This window comes from Epargyreus clarus, unplaced genomic scaffold, assembly GCF_041222505.1.
Source record: "Epargyreus clarus isolate Ecla_fem2 unplaced genomic scaffold, WU_Ecla_fem_2.2 ptg000002l, whole genome shotgun sequence".
Classification (NCBI taxonomy): domain Eukaryota; kingdom Metazoa; phylum Arthropoda; class Insecta; order Lepidoptera; family Hesperiidae; genus Epargyreus; species Epargyreus clarus.
The window spans coordinates 10453715-10477386 of NW_027332210.1; the positions used below are offsets into that span (position 1 = coordinate 10453715).

The window sequence follows — 23672 nt, forward strand, 5'->3', positions numbered from 1 at the left end:
ATAAAAAAAAAAAAACAAAAAGAATGATATAAGTAATGTTTACAAATATTTAGCAAATGTATTGTAATTAATAGAAATTAACTCTTAGGTAAGTGCTTACCTTTATGATTTACTGAAAAAATTGTTCATTTTTATATATTTTTATACCTATATATATTTCACGTTATTCGACCCGTAATACAAGTTGTGTATTGTATTTAAATTGCTCTTGTAAAAAAATAAAATGTAATTATAATATTTTTTTTACTATTAATAAGCATAATATTAAAAGTTATAATTACCATCCACATCGTTGATTATAACGTTATTGTTTCTCTGTATGGCTGCAAAATGATAAAAATATTATTATTTCCAATATTTATAGTACCTACTTTGACCTTAAAACGATCCCTTATTAAGATAGTAGGGAAAATGCAAAGGGCATACTATCCAACTGAAATTCTGAAATAACAATCGATTATTTGTCGATGATAAAATTATCCGTACTTTACATATATATGTATTGAGGCTATATATGTAAAGTACGTATAGCTATTAAGGTCAGTACCCTTACCATGACGTTTTTACGTTTAGACAAATATGACTGTTTTGGTATTTGTTAGCGTATTTGCCCATACAAATTCCAACCAGCGCCCCTAGCGGATTGTATCAGAACTATAGTGTCAGTAACGTAACATTAAATGTCTAAATTGATAAAATGCCGCTTTATGTTTTGTCTCTCTTTTTTGCGAACATGTGAGGCAGACAAAACGACTTGAGCGCTTACTTATTGTTACGTTTACTCAGTGTACTGAAGCGAACGGAACAGAATAATGGATTGAGTAAATGTAACGTAAAATTGTGGGATGTTTTGAAAACTCATGGTAAGGGTACTGTACGGCTACACTTACACTTAACAACAGAACGCAATCGTGAATCAATGTTGTCCCTCCCTTGTGTAGATATCAGCTGCCGAACGTAGGTCTTGAAGTCGGTAAGCCAATCGGGTTCTGTTGGTCCTGTGATACGTTTATATCCAGATTTAATATTACTATTTCACTTAGAAATTAATGATCACTTCCTTAAACGTGAAGGAAAAGATCGCGAGGAAACCTGCACGTGTGAGAGATAGAAAACAAATCTCAAGAGTAGGTTTTTTTTATAATATAAGAGTAGCAGACGAGCATGCAGTCCACCTGATGGTAAGTGGATACTGCCGCCCATGGACATCTGTAATCAACCCCAGATAGGATTAGATATTCCTACCTGAGGTCGGCCACAGATGCGTCGGCCTATTTAAAAATAATCGATTGTAGGTTTTTTGACATAACGAAACACAATTAAATAATTAAAAAGTTATTGTGGATAGTCAAACTCCTATATATTAAAAAAAGGACCTACCCTAAATTATAAAAAGTTACTACAAACCTTTACGCAACTCTGGTTTGTATTGTGTACTCTTGTTGCCTGAAACAAACAAAAACCCAAATACTATTGCAGTAGAAATGGGTGTAACGGTGACATTACCATCAACCCATTACTGGCTCAATGCTGGGCACAGGTCTCCTCTCATAGTGAGAAGGATTACGCCATAGTCCACCGCGCTGGCCAAGTCGGTATTGGTAGACTTCAAATTACCTTTGAAAACGTTTTATTTTATAATTCTCAGGTATGCAGGTTTCCTCAAGATGTTTTCCTTCACCGTTTAAGCAAGTGATAATTAACTTCTAATACGCACATCACTGGAAAATTAGAGGTGCGTAAATATGGACCTTGTTGTCTGAAAAAATGAATTAATAAATAAATAAAATAAATAAATAAAAGACTTGCAGTTCACTAAACAGTGAGTGGCCACTGCCAATGGACATGTATAAACTACTCTATGTAGAATAGAATTAGATCTAATAATTATGACAGATAGGGTTTTAATCCTACCTGAGATTATAACGGAAGGCGGCAGTGGTCACTTACCATCATGTGGACTGTTTGCTCGTTGACTTCTATAGTATAAAAATAAAGGCCTCTCGATCGAGGGGTCCGAGGTTCAAATCCCAGGCACGCACCTCTGATTTTTCAAATTTATGTGCGTATTAGAAATTAATTATCACTGTTAAAACGGTGAATGAAAACATCGTGAGGAGACCTGAGAGATATATAAAAAAAAAATCTCAAAGGAATGTGAAGTCTACCAATACGCACTTGGCCAGCGCGGTGGACTATGGCCAAATCCTTCTCATTCTGAGAGGAGACCCGTGCCCAGCAATGGGACAGTAATGGGTTGATGATGATGATAAAAATAAAAAAAAAAAAACATAGAGACAAACATTGTAGTATGTTTTCAACAATCATATTAGTTAGTAAAGTTTTATTTTGTTCAGTAGAATTCGAAAAAAAAAATGCTATAATAATAATACTTATATAAATAAATATTTTATTAAATATTTCCCATTATATGAAACATCACAAATTCTGTAAAAATAGGACAGGAAAATGTGCTCGATCAAAATTTTACAAATATACTTAAAATGATAATATTTTTCTACTATTAAAACTCCAAATTAAAAGAAAAATATAAAACAATGCAAAATTATACTTCTTCCCTAAAAAAGAATCTTACAGTTTATACCATTGTTTCCGCCCGGGATCGAACCGGGGACCTTGTGCGTGTGAGGCACACGTGATAACCACTACACTACGGAAACTTATTTCGTAGGCTTCAAAAGTACGGTCATATGAAAATCAGCCAACGTCCACAAATATTCATTTTAATGCAATAGTACAATATTGTCTTCCTGGTCGCACCATATTAGGTCTATTGTAGGTGATACATTTGATTTATAAATGTTATGCCCTTTGTAATTCGTCATTCAACATTTTAGTCAATCATTTTGTAACTGTTAGGACCTGAGAGGGGAAGGTTTTGGGCATTTTTTTTATAATATAGGAGTACGTAGCAGATGAGCATACAGTCCACCAGATGATAAGTGACTACTGTCGCCCATAATCATGTGTAATGAACCCCAGATAATTAGATTCCTACCTGAGGTCGGCCACAGATGCGCCGCTACTCCTGAGGACTAAGCTGGAACGCCTCGGAAAAGTATCCCGTATTACCATCATTCAAATACATTATTATTATTTGTTTTTTTTTTTATAATATAGGAGTAGCAGACGAGCATGCAATCCACTTGATGGTTAGTGGCTACTGCCGCCCATGCCGACATTTGTAATCAAACCCAGATAGGATCGGATATTCCTACCTGAGCTCGACACAGATGCGCCGCTACCCCTGAGGACTAAGCTGGGACGCCTCGGAAAAGTCTGTCTCCCTTACCACAACCTTCAAAACGGAACATAGCAGCGCCTAACAATGCTGTTAATAGAAATAGATGTGGCGGTGGTGCCGCCGGAGTCGAACCACAAAGGATTCTACGATCTTCGATAATAGTTACTGAACTAAAATATACCTTTACGCAACGCTTGTTGGTATTCTATACTCTTGATGCCTGAAAATCAATGCGATAGGTAAGAACAAACGCATTTTACAATCTGAATGGTTCTGTAGGTTTTTTAGTTAAATACTGATGCGATGTAGAAACACTTCAAAACTAGAATGTCATACAAACAAAGACAAGTACACAAAAACACCCACACCCAGAACAATAATATAAAATCGATATATATGACACCGAATTTATAATAATATTATTGTCTGCCTGACCGGGGACCGAAGCCGGAACTCTTTGCGTGTTAGACCAATATAATTACCACTGTATGATGCGGGTCGTTTCTATTTACTTTTTTATTTATTTTACTTGTAATAAGCGCACAAGTTATATAATGTTGGTTTAGGCCAATATATAACACGCACGTATACAACATATTTAATAACATTGATTCGAGATTCTCCTTAGTCTTATATAATAATTTCTCGTGTCACTATGTTAGTAATCGTACTCCTCCGAAACGGCTTTACCGATTTTCACCAAATTTTATATGCATATTCCGTAGGTCTGAGAATCAGCTACTTTTATTTTTCATACCCCTAAGTGATAAGGGTTTTTCACCCTTAACATTTTTTTTTATTTATATGGCAACACATCGTTTGCCGGGTCAGCTAGTAATGTTATAATTAGATCATCTCTTATTTTTACTGTTGGTATATTTATATGTATCTCTGTTTCTGTCTATTTTATATATCTGTGTCCCTATCGCTTCTTGTGTAATCCTAATACAATCATAATAATATAATGTTTGTTACGTATTATAATTATACCACAGAACCCTAACTCCACAACAATACCCACTCAACACTCCACACTTCGAACAAAGCCTGGTCGGGTTTATACAGCATTTCAAAGGCGAGCTTTGACTAGTAAATTGGTTAAGCACACTCGTTTTGTGCCTTTCCCCTGTGCGTACCTCGTTAGGTTTGCTTATTTATTAATTAAAGAATGGTTCACTGGCGTATAATGCGCTTCTTTTGTGATGTAATTATGCCATATAACTCTAGTGAAGTTTAATTAGTATATAAATAATGTGCTTCTTTCACTATTATGAACATTTAACTCAATGCGGGTTATTTCGTTTTATGAGTTTTGTTTTATAATTCAGTATTTTTTGGTAGAACCTTTCATGCATTCATTGAGCTTGTAATCCAACTGATGTTTAGTGGCTGCTGCCCATAGACATATGTAATTAACCCCAGAAGAGACCATATTCCCACGTGAGGTCGGCCACAGATGCGTCGCTACCTCTGAGGCCTAAGCTGGAATACCTCGGAATAGTAAACTGTGGTACTGTAGTTGTTCTGGTTTGAAGGTTGGTTGAAATAGAACCACATAGTCACACCAGAGTCGAATTACAGAAGTTTCTACCATCTCTAAAATTCACCTCCTAAAAGGCTAAGCAAGGGATGAAAGTTTGTAACAAAATTCCAACTCACCATCAGAAGTAACTGAAATATGTTGAATAATATTAAACACGAAACTTTAAAACGGGTTAAAACGAAAATAAAGTTTGTACTCGAAGTCAGAAAGCTTCATAAAGTTTTGATAAATTGGTTCAGGTATAGGCGACCTAATTAAATGGAGGTTTATTTGCTTGGGTCAGTCTGACTTTTACTTAAAATCTACGTTCGTATCTGAACATAACTTGATTTAGAAAGTGTTGTATAAATTAATAAATTGCTGAAATGAGGGTTTTAAATAAAATTAATGTGCTTTATAGCAGCGGAATAAATTATTATTTACATAGAAATCATTATATTGCCGGTATTTATCTATATCTCAAAATTGAGTTATTTATTTAGCAACTGTTGGTAAATTAGGCAACAATTTATTTATCTCTATCTTTTTATTTACCTCTAGATGACAATGAAAATGTTTTCTCAGACTTTCAGCGCTTATGTCGTAGCACAATGAACGATACCGACTCATACTGAGAGAACTGATCGGTGAATTGAAGATATTGTTTTTCTCGACGAGACTAAGAGGTCCCAGGCCCTCTAACCTTTCTCCTATATATATGCCCATGATCCAGATGATTAACGTGAAACTACACCACACAGTAGAATGTAATAGACTGCCATAGAAAAAGTTGAAAAACAATGCTAAGAAATATATTTTATCGAAAAAATATTCATGAATTATCACATTCGAAGCCTATCCTATTTCACGATATCACATGTTACAGGAAAGCCATATTTGAATATACCTTTGACATGTAGTAACGTGTTGCTTGTCTTCTCTGCGTCTGAAAATAACATGAATATATCAAAAAAAATATTTTTCGTTAGAATATAAATGAAAGAAGCCTATGTCATGTGTAATATAGATAACCTATATCTACATAAGATGAGTAGCATAAAAACGCGTAAAAATGACTATAAAACACCTATCTATAATTTATTACTTGTCTGCCTAGTCGGGGTAGAACCCAGGGCCTTCTACATTTTGAACTAGAACAGTGATCGCGACTTCACGCAGAACATATGAACGCTAATAAATTTTAATCGAACCATAATGTTTTTGATAGATTTGCAATCACTTTTTTAAATATTAAGGTAGCAGACGAGAATCCCATATTCCCATCTAGGTAGATAGTAGGTCCCTAAGTGGTCACTGCAGCTCATGGACGTCAGTTGCTACTCCTATTCATTTATAATTTTTAATTTAAAATGGGATTATTTCGCTGGGCGAACCCATCATCCCGTAAAAACAGACTATTAAGCAATATATTCATCTCATAACATTGTATAATACGAGTATTTACTTTTAAAAGATTTTAAATTGTGCACATAGGGAGTTACTTTCGCCACTTCCTCTCCATAACGAACCTCTTTCTAAAGCGGTAGTAGTTTGTTGATGTTCGAAAAAAAATCTATATGAATCAATTTTTAACAAATGAAATTTTAATTTTAATTTTGGATAAAATACTAAAAAAAAATCAAAACAGAACCCAAATTATTTGTGGCTACCCCGCAGGACTTGAAACGCCTCGTATGTCTTCCTTTCCACACCGTTCAAAGGGGAACTCAGCTGTGCTAACACTTATATGAAGCAGAAGTAGGTGTGGCGGTGATACCAGACTCTCACTACAAAGGGTACCAACTTCGCACTAGATACCTACTTAGTTGTTTAATACATTACTACCATTTACTAAAATATATACCGATTTGATCACAATCAATCGGATTCAAAAATCGCTCAGCTCGCATCGCATCAATGAAGGCAGTTAACGAGTCAATGAGTTGGAACTTTTAGCTCGATGCACACATTTTAACATATTTCTTCATATGTATATAATATGACTAATTTCTATATTTTCGTATAATCAACCGTCAATCTATTATTGTCCCACTGCTTGCCACGAGACTCCTCTCGGAGTAAAAGGGTTTAAGTCTACCGCGCTGACCAAGCACGAATTGGTAGACATTGACATCATACATAGTCACATTGAGTATTGCTCTATAGTCTGGTATCCTATGCATCAAACCAATATTCAACGCATCGAAAATGTACAAAAAAAAATCATTAAAAGAATATCTTATGTGACTAGTATACATAACACCATAAAAGCCTATGACGATCGTTTACGTCACTTTGAGGTCCATCAACTATACAAACGGATTACGGAACGAATCCTTCAGAATCATGTTTCTGTACAAAATTGACTGTCCATTCCTTCTTTCCCTGGTGAACATTTGTGTACCTAGACCTTCTGCACGACTAAGTAATCACAAGCCTTTTTATACCTTTTACAACAAATGTAAATATGCATACAATTCGCCTTTAAACCTTACCTTAAGAAATTATAACAATATTTTCCATAATGTTGATATAGATATTTTTTCAGAATCATTATATAATTTTAAACAAAAACTTCACATTGCTGTAGGCTAATAAATATTACCATTAATTTATTTTTATGTCTTCTATCTAAGTTCCTTATTATCTTGTATCCATTTTAGATTAATATTTGTTTTTTGTGATTGACTATGTTTCTTGCAATGCTGTGCACACCTATAATTTAAGTACATAATATAATAACTAGCTTTGTATAGTCTCTTTTGAATGCTGTTTATATATTTAGTTGGTTTGCCATTTTTTAAATAAATAAATACACAACAACAACAAATTCTCTTTATTTACACACCACAATACTAGGAACACATAAAATAACATTAGAGACGATATACAAAAAGGCGGTCTTATCGCTAATGAGCGATTTCTTCCTGACAACCTTTGGGACGGAGTTAAAGATATACGAGTCATTAACAATGTAGGGTGTACACACAAAGAAGAAAGTATATAAATACATAACACATATTATATCTTATAAATGTAAATGGCATAACAAAGGTATAATAGGTACACTAGGAGGAAATGCGTCATGAGGAAGAGGGATAAAAAATGCAAGTAATGAGCCTTGACTTGGTTCTTGAAAATATGCAAGGAACTAGATAGACTGATAGATTTAGGGAGAGGATTCCAGAGACGGACAGCTTTACATAGCATAACATGTTAACATAACATTACATAGCATTTGAAGGTGGTAGAACCCTTTGTGGTTCGACACCGGCGGCACCACCGCCACACCTATTTCTGCCTAATAACAGCAGTGTTAGGCGCTGCTGTGTTCCGTTTTGAAGGGTGTGGTAAGGGAGACATACTTTTTCGAGGCGTTCCAGCTTAGTCCTCAGGGGTAGCGGCGCATCTGTGGCCGACCTCAGGTAGGAATATCTAATCCTATCTGGGGCTGATTACTGATGTCCATGGGCGGCAGTAGCCACTTAACATCAGGTGGACTGTATGCTCGTTTGCTACTCCTATATTATAAAATAAAAAATATATAACCTTTAAGAACTATTTGTGTAAGAACTCTCATGTGTGTAAGTTTCTTTACGACGTTTGCCTTCACCGTTATCGTCATCAACCCATTACTGTCCCACTGCTGGGCACGGGTCTCCTCTCAGATTAGAGATGAGAAGGATTAGGACATAGTCCACCGCGCTGGCCAAGTGCGTATTGGTAGACTTTACATACCTTTAAGATTTTTTTTTATAAATCTCTCAGGTATGCAGGTTTCCTCACGATGTTTTCCTTCACCGTTTAAGCAAGTGATAATTAATTTCTAATACGCACATAAATTTGAAAATTAGAGGTGCGTGCCTGGGATTTGAACCTCGGACCCCTCGATCGAGAGGCCGCGTTTCTTAACCACTAGGCTATCACTGCTCTTCACCGTTATAGCAAGTGATAATTAATTTCTAATTTCTGATACATAACTTGACTTCTCAATCAGGGACCTGGTCCCAGACACACCACTGATTTTTCAACTAAGCCAATCTTATTTATGGTTTTGTTTTATAAAGATATAAATAATAAGTAAAACATACCTTCAACTAACTGTTTTATGTAGCTCTTCGCGTCTTTGAATCCGTACCCATTTAATATATAAATTATATTTTTACGTAATTTTTGCAGCCAACCCGGTTCATTCTCGGATTCCCTTTTAACTTCTGAAATCAAATAATAATTTAAAGACACTTCAAAACAGTTAAAAAAATCGCATAAGGAAGCCGTACTACCAAATGTTTATAATGTTTTACTTATTTTTATTCATTAAATTATTTTCAACAATACTTAGTGATATGAGACAACGCCATCTATCACTATTTTCTGACAATGTACCTATCATCATAGATGGCGTTGGGGTGATGATGAATGATAGGTAATGGAACACTTAAAATAGCAAATTTTGTTTTTAGGGTTCTGTACTAAAAGGGTAAAAACAGAACTAAGCCTACGCTGTCTCTCCATCTATCATAGGGCTTTATCTTTTGAACTGTAATAAATAAAGACTTGACTTATTTATTCAACCGTAATAGGTGGATAGTTCAAATAATAAACATAAAATTAAATTAAAATTTGTTCGTACGGAACCCTTTTTGTGCGACTCGTTCTTGATCAATTTTTATTTATATTTTATTCTGTATTATCCAAGAATTAATTTAAATGAATATAAATCCTATCTTAATACGACTTATATAGTTAAATTCATGCGGACATTTGCAATCAGATAGATTGGGGACTAATCTAATGGTTGGAGCTATAATGAGATCAAGATGGTTAGTCGGACGAAGTTCCACTGCAATCTCGCAGAACGATTCCGAAGTAATGAGTTCCTAATGGAAATATTGGAATGTCACGTGGAACTCTGAAGCACGTTTTACGTGATTTTAAGAAAGATCTCAAATGTACTAAAAGAAAAAACTAACAACCACGCTAAAATCACACAAGGATAATCGTTATCTCATGATCCTGATGAGAAAAATGGGAGAAAATTATTTAGACAAATTTGGGGAGGTATACAAATAAAAATATGCAAACGATTTCAGCCATCTTGAAAATCGTAGGATTGTCAATATATTTTTTTTATTAATTTAAGATTAAAACTACTTCGCAACAATCCGCTACAAATATGTGTGATAGTATATATTTTAAACCATGCAGTATGTAACTTAACGATTAACCATCGTAGAGTCAACTTACCCTGATAATGCTCCGTTTTGGAGCGAAACACGTGTTGGTGGTGTATATTTTTTTTTTTTCATCTGCACGCATCCTTCGTGGGAGGGAGAGTGGTACATACTGCATGGTTTAAAAAAAACATATAACATCATACATATTTGTAGCGGATTGTTGCGAAGTAGTTTTAATCTTAACTTAATAGCATGGATTTCCGCAAAGTAACGCCTGATACAATTAGGTAACTTTTTTTTTACAATATAGAAGTAACAGGCGAGTATGCAATCCACCTGTAAGTGGCTACTGCCGCCCAAGGACATATGTAGTCAACTGAGATAGATACGTAGACACGAATATTACATATTCGTACCTTAGGTCGGCCACAGGTACGCCGCTACCCCTGATGACTAAGCTGGAACGCCTCGGTAAAGTACTGGATAGGAGTACTCCTTACCACATCCTTCAAATCAGTCTCCGAACCGAAACCGAGTCTCCTTTACCACATCCTTCAAACCAGAACACAGCAGCGTTTAACACTGCTGTTATTAGGCAGAGATAGGTATGGCGGTGGTGCCGCCGGAGTCGAACCACAAAGAGTTCTGCCACCTTCAAATAATATTTCTATTTCTGTATCTCCCAAAGACCTTTTAGGTCGCTACAGTATCCAAAGAATAAGGATCGGAAAAGGATATCAGGTGAAATATTATAAAATCCATTTTTTTTAACATCAAATACCTACATCGAACACCAAATATGCCACATATGTTCAAATTAATGTATCTATCTTTCTTGTGTTTAAGGCGGATTTAGATGACAATATATGAATGAACATTGGAAGATCATTTTATAGATACTTAAAAAAAAAACTTAAATTTAAAGATAATTTGTTTTTATTATTTTTTTTTATTTATGGATTTAATGGCACATTTTGACATTATACAGATGACAGTGTATAGTAATGGTAAAATTATTTTTTTGTTTTTTTTTTTTTATTGGTCAAACAAAAGTTTTTTGCAAAAAAAAAAGCAAAAATTATAAAAAAGTCGTAATATACGGTGGAAATGTTTCCGCCCGGGATCGAACCGGGGACCTTGTGCGTGTGAAGCACACGTGATAACCGCTACACTACGGAAACTTGTGATAACACTGGCGTAAAATTCGTACTGGATGTAAGGAAAGCAACATATATTTCAATAGTACAATAACGTCATAGATTTTTTATTATACATATACCTATTATTGAGTTTAATGAAATACATAAAAAGTACCTTTTTATTTATAATACCTATTTATTAAATACATTTTTAGGAGTTACTTTTTTTTTCTTTTTTTTTTTAACTAACATATATTTTTATTTTTGACATTTACACACTTAAATGTTTTAACTAAAATAAATTAAAGTAATATAAAAAAATAATGAAATAATATAACTTTATTTTAAATTAAATATAAAAAGCTACATCTAAATTGCTGTCCCTGGGATGAGTTACTTAAGTACTTGCGTGCCTTAACAATTTTAAAAATCAATGAAATACATTTTCTTTATAAGTTGTTCATAAATGACGTGGTTTAGAGAGCATGCCATACAATAGGTATGTCTATCTAGACTAGATAGATACCTTGTTGAATAGTAACAATGCTTTCGATAAAAAATATTATTTTATTATTATTTTCTTATGTTCGTTGACAATTTCAAATTTAGAATAATTTTATTTCATTATTTAAATTTCATTCAATGTAACTTAATTCCATTTCATTTGTCTTATTATATTATTCTTAGATTTAGACATGATAGATAAATAAGGAAATAAAGAAATAAGTAAATGAAGAAATAAATAAAAAAGTGACATGTAATTTTGTAAGTAAAAACTGATATAATAATTCGCCAAGTACGAGTCGGACTCGCACATGGAGGCTTCCGTACCACCATTCATTGTTTTTTATTTATTTTTATTCATTTTATAATTTTCAACAATACTTACTTATATGATACAACAGTAGATGGCGTTGGGGTGATAATGAATAATACGTAAACAACGTGAATTATAGCGGCTACCGTTATGCATCCTCTGTAAAAATTTCATGTGTCTATCTATTACGGTTCCGAAGATATAGCCCTGTGACCGACGGACAGACAGCGAAGTCTAAGTAATAGGGTTCCGTTTTTACCCTTTGGGTACGGAACCCTAAAAACAAGTAGGTAACCAGATTTGCTAACTATTGTTATTATACTAGTTAAATCAAGTACCATTTTGCGGCAGTAAAAATAGTCAGTTAAAACATAAGGAAACTTACTACTTTCTCCATCAGTAGGTTCTTCTAACGCAGTTCTTAATATAGGTTTTCCATCCTCTACTAGGGCTAAAATCGATAAAATATTAGTTAGAAGTAGGTACCTACTATAGTCTATATGTTACAGTCAAAGTGATAAATTCAGATATTATACATAATATCTAGCCATTACATAATGAACTTTATTCAAGTATTTTAAGATAGTTTATATAATGGTTGGTTAATGTGATTAAATCCGTGTTATTTATAACTTTGACTAATTTTAACCTGCTATTATATGTACCTAACAGCCGGATAAAGTGATTATTTTATCACATTGTCTGGACAAATCAGTCATTATGTATAATAGCTATTTGATCGTTTTGACTGTAACATATAGACTAATAATTAATAATTGTATACCTACAATTTACAGAATTCTTACAACTTAGTCCTTATATTTAGACAGGATTTACGTGAGACCCATATTTTATTGAAATTGATCACACATGTCTATCATTCCAGTCTCCAGGAGCTAGTCCTAGTTACGATGCTGGAGACTTTTGTCAAAATGTAAACCTTGCCAGGTGATCTTAAGACCGTAACTATAACACTGGTCTGACCAATATCTTCAACAACCCGCAAGTCTTCGTGTTGATTGATTCACTTATTCTAATCGCAATATTGATGATTACTGTATCAAATTGTTGCCGAAAGTAAGATAAGAAGATAGATTTCAAGTTACAACTAATTCAATTGACTAAAAAATTACCTGAAGAATGACTTAAAGCTCGTGACTGAAGACCATACTGTTAAAAATAATAATAAGAGGGTAAAGTTTAAAAAGTATGTACCGGAATATTTTTTTTTCGATTATCAAATTGTTTATTTACAGTGATAATCAACCCTTACAGCCAAGAGCTGACTATTATATAAAGTTTTCTATATAAAAAGACGAAATACGAAGGTTTCTAATATTTTTTAGACTAATCTTGCACTAGCGTGGGTAACCCAATGTCCCCTATTCGAAATTAACATATTAATAGTTATATTCAATAGTTTTCTTACCAAAATAAGCAGGAATAATATAAGTGGCTGTAACATTGTTCACATTTCACTAACTGAAGGCTTATCTCACAACGCCGTGAAATAAGATATTAAATATCCATTGCCTTCAGAAATTAATTAAAAAATAAATTGAAATATCGAGGTAGAAGTATTTTCTAGTAGGAGTTGTAATGCACTGGAAATAATAAAAAATCTATCATTTCTGTTTTGAAAAAAAAAAACATCTGATCAATAAAAAAATATAATGTGAATCGATAGCCCATAGTTAAATATAATTAAAAAGTTTTAAGTGATACACTTCCGAGATATGACTTAAAAACTACAGAAAATATATTATTCTCTTGTGGAGCATGAATCATAAATTAATTCTTTATTAAGGTATTATTCGACCCTTTTCGGGCCAGACAGAGATAATTGTTAAGGTGTTACAAATAAAAACAAAAGTTTAATAAAATTTTATTGCAGTCAACAATTCCTTAAGACTACGTTACAAATACTCCTTACGTTACACATAATGTACTCAACAATATTACATTATATTATAACAAGCATCTATATCATTTATATAAATGTTTATATTATATACTTTAAAACATAAATACATTATTGTATAAGCAAATTCATGGTGTGTACCTATAATGACATTATTTTGTATTAAAAATATTAAACGTATTTATGGAAGTGTATAGGAAAAACTACAGGCGAAGTTAAGGCAGCATGCATTTCTAAATTGGCTACATTATATTTATTCATTTATCATAAAGAAGTGGCAAACTAGCATCTGATGGTAAGTGGCTACTGCCGCCTATATAATCAATCCTGATAAGATAAGAGTCCTATCTGAGGTCGGCCACAGATACACCTGCTGCTACACCTGAGGACTAAGTTACGACCCCTCGAGTAAGTTTGTTCTTTTCTAATATTATAGGAGTAGCAGACGAACATGCAATCCACCTGATGGTAAGTGGCTACTGCCGCCAATGGATATCTGTAATCAACCCCAAATAGGATTAGATATTCCTACCTGGTAGACCACAGATGCGCCGCTACACCTGAGGACTAAGCTGGAACGCCTCTGAAACGTATGTCTTGTCTTAACACACTCTTTAATCCGGAGCACAAGCATGATACAATTATAGAACACAGTATGGTATAATTATAGAAAATGTAAAAATCTGAGATTAAACTATTAATTTAAAATATTGCATGATGACCCTCATTAAACCATCACACGTCACCATTATGCAAGAAAGTTCCGCTAGATGTACTAAGCTAGTAAGTAAAAACACTACAAGTATGCAAAAAATCCGCTAGATGTCTCTTTCTATTAAGCAACAAGATGTCCAAAATGTAAACAAAGGTGTTGACATGTCAAGAAAATTTGTTTCAAATGGTAGTTTCTTATTTCCGACGATATTAAAGTAATACAACAATAATAAAATAATAATCAAAATAAATTAAGATTAATTCACATTTTCTAATATTTATATTATTTCAATTTCGTTCCATACAGTAATAATAATAAAAACAAGGTTTATGGTAGAAAATTAAAATGTAATAATGGTAACACAATCGGAATCCAAAACATTTCTTGTGCCGTCATTTTTAAGTTTCGTAGCTGATGTTATTCATTTTCGTGACTGTGATCGCACTCGAATATTTTCTCGTTTTCATAGCGCATTTGTTAAATTGTGTATAGTTGTTTAAGTTTTAGTTTTTTGTTGAGTTTGTTAAAGTTTTGGTTTCTTCTTTATTTTGACAGTGACATTTCTTTGTTTACATTTTGGACACCTAATTATGAATCAGACTATAGTATACATGACTCTTGCTAGATATTTGTCTAGTATCTAATGTAACCGTTATGTCACTCCTGAAAACGGATTATTTTGCCGACAGCGGGAGACACGCCGGCTTATATAAGCAAAGCCATAGAGAATATAAGTCGTAAATAAGTAGACCTGATACTACACTTATGCATGAAGTGATGACTTTAAGTTTTATTTCACCATATATCCTATTTACATATTTATACAAAACTGTATAAATTATAAATAATAAGGATTTAAGGAACTGTTAATTATTATTGCTTTGTTGTTTTTTTAGAATTAAGTTTAAATACTGCAACAAGAGTAATATATTAAATAATTGACCGTATCACATTTATTATTAATGGACTAATTTGGAACATCTTGTGTTTCAACTTACAATAATTATTGCAATAGAAAACAATGCTCAGGCAACACCTTGGTTGTGTGTGTATTTTTATCACACATTATGTTATTTTGTAAAATTTATTTTTAGAATTTATTACACACAACACCAAAATGGAAAGCCTTATGGATTATTCTTTAAAATTTATACTACAAAGTGTATATGTTTGGTGTTTATATATTGTATATTATTACTAGCTGACCCGGCAAACTTTGTACCACCTCACAATCTATTTATGAAATACATTTCATATTTACTCACATTTTAAACCTTCCCTGGACTTCCACAAATTATTCTAAACTAAAATTAGCCAAATCGGTCCAGCCGTTCTCGAATTTTAGTGAGACTAACGAACTGCAATTGATTTTTATATATATAGATTACACTTATATTTGATTATGCTCAAAGTTAGCAAATTTTAAAGCCTGACGTTCTACTTTACTTTTATTACCTTGACTTTTATGTATGTATGTATCTGAGTGTATAAAGGCATTGTTGAACTAAATTTTTACCCACTTTGAACCATATTTAATTCAAAATTTTGAACAATTTTCAAGCACCGATGACAAAACACGATTTTAATAATTTTGTCGCTTTGTCCTCATCAGGATTAACGATTTTCCTTTCAAAACACGTGGTTTTTAGTTTTGTAAAGTATAATATATTATTAAGACTACGTGGGTGCGCCTGGAACTTTTCCCTACACTTCTTATAAACCATTTTTACTATACCGGCGTGTATAATCAAATCAAATATATTAAAGTTACTCCGATAGCACTTCTTCCTATCCAAATTAAGCATTTCAATTCAGGTTTTTTGTATATATCTGTATATTGTATATATATGTATAGGTCTGTTCATCACAACCCCCTAACAGGATAGTGTAGGTATAGTCTGCGTAAAACTTCTAGTCCGCTCTGAATATAAAAACGAACCGCGTCGCCATAGCAAATTGTATGACTACACCTGCTCACACTTCAGAGCGGACTAGCAGTTTGGCGCAGACTACACAGTTTAACATTTTTAGTGTATTTCTGGGATGATTTTCAGTACAAATTTCGCTCTTCCCCTAACGACTTCGACTTGCAACGCCCCCGTGGTGCTTTCCAAAGTGCTGTAGATGTCCGACGCACTATGAACGGGCTTGTTGTTCATAGAGGTCACTATGTCGCCTGGCTGGAGACCTCCACTGAAAATGTATACAGAAATATTTACTACCTTATGTGGAAATGTTATGAAAGTAGACCTGTTTTAAATTGTTTTCACTGTGGTATATAGGAAACACTGTTACAATTATTTATGCCTTACAGGAGCAGTTTAACATTGCTGTGGTCTGGCTGGAATGGTGTGGTAAGAGACTTATTTTAGGCTTATCCTCAAGAATATCAATGCTTGTCATTAAACTTAAAAAGGATTCCAATCTTATCTAGGGGTTTATTAACTAAAATAAGTGTAAAAAAGTACATTTTTGACTTACTTATATGCAGGGGAACCTATTATAACTTTGAATACTAAAATCCCGTGGTCTATATCGGACGGCATCTGAAATAAATAGCATGGATTTTACAGAATTTGATCCTTATAAGTAACACTATCAGATAGAGAAATAATATAGAGGGTGTATTTTTTTTTTATTCAAAATGAACTTGTTCGATTCCCGGCTAGGGGACAACAATATTTTAAAAATCTAATGATGCAGTTTTAGTTTTTATCAAAATCGGCCTCGTAATTCCTTTCTGCATTTTTAGCTTATCCTTATAGTTTCGGATTTGGCCCTGAAAGCCTATTTGTAAAATTCACCCTGTATAAGACATTGTAGTCCTCAGAAGTAGCAACACATCTATAATCGGCTTTAGGTATAGTCCCTGTCCCATATCGAGCTGGTTACGGATATCCACAGATGGTAATGACCACACACCATCCAGTATATGTTAAAAAAAATAAAAGCTAAAAGTAAAAAAGTTTTAGAAGGTGGTAGAAACCTTTGTGGTTCGACTCCGGCGGCACCACCGCCACACCTATTTCTGCCTCATACCAGCAGTGTTAGGAGCTGCTGTGTTCCGTTTTGAAGGGTGTGGTAAGAGTGTCATACTTTTCCGAGGCGTTCCAGCTTAGTCCTCAGGGGTAGCGGCGCATCTGTAGCCGACCTCAGGTAGGAATATCTAATCCTATCTGGGGTTGATTACAGATGTCCATGGGCGGCAGTAGCGACTTACTATCAGGTACTCCTATAATATAAAAAAGTAACCTGAGATAATGTAATATAAACCTAACCTTAATACTAACCTCTGGGTTTCTCATTCTTAATTCTTGCAGGATATTATGAGATAGAGACAGCATCGTTATACCAAGATATCTTCGTGACACCGGCGGTGGTTTTGCATCCTCTGAAAAAATTTAACTTATGAAATTCTGTATTCTGTACAAATATCGATCAATATATTTTATGGACATAAAAATTTTAAAAAATTATGAGAAGATCTGCTATATATTTTACTATTACTTAATTACCTTTTCTGCCTGTCACTCTGTGGTAACCTCAAAATCAAAATGTTAGTCCTTTTGTGAAGGACTTAAAGAATTAAAATGTCTTTTTAGGGTACATTTAACAGGTTTACAAATAACTTATTTTTAGCGCCCCACACTGCTTTTATTAGGTAGAAATAGGTGTGGCGGTGGTGCCGCCGGAGTCGAACCACAAAGGGTTCTACCACCTTCAGTGATATTAAGTGAGCAGAAATTAAAAGGTAAAATATACTAACTCTTAGCCAAGAACTCCTTAACGTAATCTATAGGTATTGCGAAGGATATCCCCGATGTGACTTTCATAGCATTGATGCCTATTGCTTCCCCGTCCAAATTGACGAGCGGTCCTCCGCTGTTACCAAACGTGATAGGCGCGTCAGTTTGAATGTAGACCATATCCCTCCCTGAAGAAGTAAAGCAAACTTTATTATTATAAGAGTTAATAAATATTTGGCATCCCTAACTAGTTTCACTAAAGATTTTAAATTGTAATCCAAAAGGAGTATGCCCATTCTTGGTACTGATTTTTCTCATGCGTCAAAATGAAAGTAATATTAAAAAAAAAATTTGATTTTTTTACATAGTTTGTCGATCAGAATAGTTTCTTTGAACAAGGGGATTCCATTTAAGAAAAAATAAGATGAAATGTTGATTGTTGTTCTTAAAAATTAAAATGGCGGTATTTTATACTCGGAATTCATTATTTTAGGTTTTTAGGATTATTTTAGGTTTTTTTTACCGACTACCTTTAAAAGTAAATGGAATATGTTAGTCGAACTACATTATAGTTACCTACTATCAGTTAAAACCGACCATCAATCTATCGTCGGATAATTTCGATTTTGAGGTTATGTAACATTTCGGTAAATAACTTTAGAGCCCGGGTGCTGATCTAAAAAATAATTATTGGTGGTAGTATTTGGTTAATTATACATCGTCCACAACAAGTTTCAATTTGATGCAACTCTGGACGGCGGTCCATACTTTCATGGGCATTGTCCTTTCTATTTGTATTCTATGTGAGAGGAAAACGTAAAACCCTACTTTAGAATTAAATTATCCTTACTAATATTATACATCCGAAAGTAAGTCTGTCTATCTGTCTGTCTGGTTGTCTCTTCTTCACGCCTAAACCACTGAACCGATTTTAATGAAATTTTGTACAAAGATAGTCTGAGACCTGAGAAAGGACATAGGATAGTTTTTATCCTGGAAATCCTACGGGAACTAGAGATCGATCTAAGATCGATTAATCGGAGAATCGATCTTTTGGACCAAAAAAATCGATTATTTTAATCGATATTAGTAAGGATTGAATCGTAAACTATGCATTTGATCAAGTGATGATCTTTAGCAAAGTTGTTGTCCATGAGCCCACGAAGGTTTCAGAGTTGGTATGACCAATTTTCGCCAGATGGCGCCACTGTCATTCCAATGAAGGTACGAATTTTCAGTTTTATGTATATTAGTATGTCATATTATTTTCTTTTAAACGCGGGCGAAGCCGCGGGCAAAAACTAGTTAGGATTATATAAGATTAAGATGTGATTTGCGAAACGAAATGAGCTGTATAGTCAGTTAATTAAATTGAGGAATTGTCATCATGTGTATGTAATGTAGTGAGTGTACTGGTTTTGAAAATTGACCTGTATCTAGGATTTCGAGAAATTAATTAAGCTCTTATTAATAGAAATTAATTCTCACTTGCTTTAATAATCAAGGAAAACAAAATTTGATTTTAACGAGATTCCTAAAATGTATAATTGCCATGATGTTAATTTCCATATAACACTTTTTTGCTGACCCTACAATACTCTACATTTAAATACCAAAGATATATTATATCCGTTACTTTAATTAACAAAATATAATTTACCTCTCAAGCCCAACTCTTCACTATTCCTTTGAGTGGAACTAACCACACCAGCAGTTACTGTGTTGCTCAAGGCAAGAGGGCTTCCCATTGCAACAACCTGGAAATTTATTTATATTTTATATAAGCTGTCTACCTTACTTATACAAAACATGTAATTATTACATTGTATATATTATAGGAGTACACATGCATAGACATGCAGTACACATGGTTTTTATAACTACTGTTTATGAACCTGTAACCAACCATAGATAGTTGGAGACCTACCTTAAGTCACTTAAAGTTGGAACACCTTGTTTAAGCATCTGTGTTACAACACTATTCAAACCAAAACATAGCAGCGCTTAACACTGGCCTTATAAGAAATAGGTGTAGAGGAGGTCCCTTTGAAGTTGTACCATGGTGGGTTCTAAAAATTTTTTTTTTTTTTATAAGATTGGGATAGCAAGAAATTTGCAGTCCACCTAATGGTAAGTGATGAATACCACTTTAGGAAATCTAGATGGTCACCTTATAAGTTACGATTAAGTCATCATCAGTGACCATAAAGTGACCATCATAATATAGTCTATAAACATAAACACTTTCTACACTCACAGTCCCACACTATGATTCATGGGTGCTATGGACACACACAGACAAATACACAAACACCTAAACCCGGAAACGGAAACCTAAATTCATAGTTTAAATATCTGTCTGGCCGGGGATCAAACCCGGGATTTTCTGCAGGTCAGACCAGTATGCTGACCGCTCCGCCACACAGGTCTATATAAATTTAAATTAAACCCATGTTCAAATACAGTACAAACCCACTCGCCGGGCCTAATATCAGCTGATGTGCCGAGTTTCATGGTTGGCAGCTTCTCCACTGGGATTCGTAGGGTCGCCAGGTCTGATCTCATGTCCACATCTTCTATTACACCTGTGTAGGATGAGCCATTCTGTAAAGCAACAATTGAGATTGAAAAATGAAACTAAGTGTGTGCACAGAAGAATATATATACAACTTTAGTGTATTTAATAAAAGTATAAATAAAGGCAAGTGCATTTAACATTTAACAAAAAAATATTAATAAAGGATTATCAGTAATAAAATTTTAAATATAAACAGATAATATAGATTTCAAATAAATATTGATTTGGGTAGCGCAGGTTCATGTTTCCAGGCATCACGCGCACCCTCTACCAAAGATTTACATTCTCATAGTTTTTTCCATACTAGTTGGTGTTGGCGTATGGTGTATTTTACGCGGAATAATGCAGACGCGCAGTTAAGTGGTGCAAAAACACGAAATCAAAGTGCGGATAAATATCGTTTCATTTGTTGAAATGATTTAAAAACTGTTTTTTTTTTATATTTTTCAAACACGAAAATAGATGACAGTGACAATTTCAATTGAGAAAAGTGGTTACATTTTCTTGTTAGGAGTAAGTAATCTTTACTAATCTATGATTGCATCATACTTAAGACATAGGAAACCAATGTGAATGTAACTAATATGTTATTGCAAATTTTAAATTTAAGGATCATTCTAATTTTCTAGGAAATAGAAATTACAAATAGCCATCAAGTGATATTGAATATTTGAAGTAGTATTAAATATTTACTGTAACATGGCCACCTGTAACTCATCTTGGAGACAACAGACCACAACCACAAACCACACAGGCTGAAGAATTGAAGTGAAATTGAATTGAATTGAAATTGAAGAAGACTGAAGATTGATTTGAAAGTTTTGTTACCAATAAAAAAAGGTTTCATATGATTGCATCATATATATTATCCTATTTTAAGTCCAAGATCTATATATATACTTGAAGCAAAGTTTTCAATAATACTTCTAACACCAATATAACGAATACATTTCTATCTCTATATTGCAGTAGACTACTATGGTGTGTGTTCTAATTAAATTAAACTACCCAGTACTCACCATTAGTCTAACACTAACTATTGTGTTAGGTTTGTTGACAACGACGTGTGCATTCGTCAGGATCAACCCATCTTCCTTCACAATAAACCCAGACCCATTGGACAGTGTCAAATTAACCCCAGTATATGGGTCAACCCTTCGAGAGTCTCTTATCTCTATGTACACCACAGATGGAGCAGAAACTGCCACCACGTCAGCGATGAAGTTGTACTTATCTCTCCGTCCTGATAAGTGATCACTAGACACTGTTGCCGCGAACAATTTTTCCTTAAAACCAACATAACCTAACACTCCCGCCGCCACTGCGAAAATGCCGCCAAAAACATAACGGCCATTTTGTTTATTTTCACGCTTTTTATTGTCTCTATAAGGCACGATAACACGACAGCAACATCTGTAATTTATGTTTGTTATTGGTTTTGAGGATAAAAATCGTGAAATAGTCCGCACCATTGACATTTTCAAGTCGAAATGATTTTGACATTACGTGACACTGACTGTGACAGTTATCGTGTTTTGTCAGACTGGCAGTAATACTAGTGTTGTGTTGATAAAACGGTTAATATATTGATGTAATAACACTAATAACGACTAACGTTATTCTAATAAAAAACGCGATATAATAAATACATTTTAGGTATAACGTATCACCACCATTTACTACTTTCGTTAGTGCCGGTAGAATTTCAAGATGTACAAAAACGCCTCTACCAAGTCAAATCATCAAAAAGTAATGAATATATATTTTTTATATTATTATTATATAAGAGTAGCAGACGCGCATGCAGTCCACCTGAGGGTAAGTGTCTACAGCCGCCCATGGACATCTGTAATTAACCCTAGATAGGATTAGATATTCGTACCTGAGGTCGGCCACAGATGCGCCGCTACCCCTGAGGACTAAGCTGGAACGCTTCGGAAAAGTCTGTCTTCCTTACAACAACCTTCAAACCGGAACACAGCAGCGCCTAACACTGCTGTTATTAGGTAGAAATAGGTGTGGCGGTGGTGCCGCCGGAGTCGAACCACAAAGGGTTCTACCACCTTCAAAAATATAACAAATATAACTTCAATGAATATAACAAAGTAGGAACGGAAGGAAATAATGAGGTAATTAAAAATCACATATACGAATATATTTTTATTAAATTTATTATTTAAAAATACAAATTTCATCTTACTATATAGAGTTATCATAAGATTCATATATTATACATAAATTCTTTCTCAATATGCGATTAAGCTATAAATCTTACAATTATTATTGATGTTTGGTATTAATACACTTTTACTTTTTAAAACAGATTAATAGGTATATAAAATAAGAAATCAATGTCCAGGAAACTTAAATTATAATGTTTTTAACGATACTTACAAAGTATGTTTAATAAAAGGTATATTTAAATTTATTTTAACAAAGACCTCATAAATAAAATGTGATTAATATATTTATGTAAACTTTATATCCATATTTAATATTTTATTGTCTACCCTATACTTAAGGCTATAAATAATAATAAGTATAACTAATTATTGGTGTTTACATAAAATAAAAATTAGGAACTATTCTACTCACTACATTGAATCTTAAATTAAAGAGATTTTTACAATATTAAAACGAGAATTTTGTGCATGTTATTGCAATAACATAAATGTAATTTTATAATTCGTACGAACTTTTGTTATGTTACTGATTCAATAGATTGAAATTGAGACTTTTAAACTACTTAAGGTTTCCCATATTTCCTTTACTTTTGTTACCATATACCAAGA

The 23672-nt window shown here is 33.6% G+C and overlaps 1 protein-coding gene, 2 long non-coding RNA genes and 2 other non-coding genes across 5 annotated transcripts in view; all 5 read right to left on the reverse strand.

The window, feature by feature from the left end:
- Nucleotides 1-228: 228 nt before the first annotated feature.
- LOC140745244 (uncharacterized) lies at nucleotides 229-3487 on the reverse strand. Its single transcript, XR_012102639.1, has 4 exons — nucleotides 3447-3487; nucleotides 1408-1446; nucleotides 891-998; nucleotides 229-323 (listed from the first exon to the last, which is right to left on the reverse strand). It is a non-coding gene; the product is annotated as an uncharacterized LOC140745244 (long non-coding RNA).
- Nucleotides 2609-2681, reverse strand: TRNAV-CAC (transfer RNA valine (anticodon CAC)). Its single transcript has one exon. It is a non-coding gene; the product is annotated as a tRNA-Val (tRNA).
- Nucleotides 3488-5517: 2030 nt separating the features above from the next.
- On the reverse strand, nucleotides 5518-13390 carry LOC140745249 (uncharacterized). Its single transcript, XR_012102640.1, has 5 exons — nucleotides 13350-13390; nucleotides 13054-13090; nucleotides 12306-12371; nucleotides 8879-9001; nucleotides 5518-5733 (listed from the first exon to the last, which is right to left on the reverse strand). It is a non-coding gene; the product is annotated as an uncharacterized LOC140745249 (long non-coding RNA).
- Nucleotides 11073-11145, reverse strand: TRNAV-CAC (transfer RNA valine (anticodon CAC)). Its single transcript has one exon. It is a non-coding gene; the product is annotated as a tRNA-Val (tRNA).
- Nucleotides 13391-14091: 701 nt separating the features above from the next.
- Nucleotides 14092-23672, reverse strand: part of HtrA2 (HTRA2-related serine protease) — a 33997-nt gene continuing 24416 nt past the window's right edge. Inside the window, exons 8-14 of the mRNA XM_073080084.1 lie at nucleotides 21900-22201; nucleotides 20775-20906; nucleotides 19963-20059; nucleotides 18323-18490; nucleotides 17847-17947; nucleotides 17038-17102; nucleotides 14092-16749 (exon numbers count right to left, since the gene is read on the reverse strand). Coding sequence (XP_072936185.1) covers nucleotides 16584-16749; nucleotides 17038-17102; nucleotides 17847-17947; nucleotides 18323-18490; nucleotides 19963-20059; nucleotides 20775-20906; nucleotides 21900-22201 — 1031 coding nt within the window. The 3' untranslated portion in view covers nucleotides 14092-16583. The remainder of the gene's footprint in view (nucleotides 16750-17037; nucleotides 17103-17846; nucleotides 17948-18322; nucleotides 18491-19962; nucleotides 20060-20774; nucleotides 20907-21899; nucleotides 22202-23672) is intronic.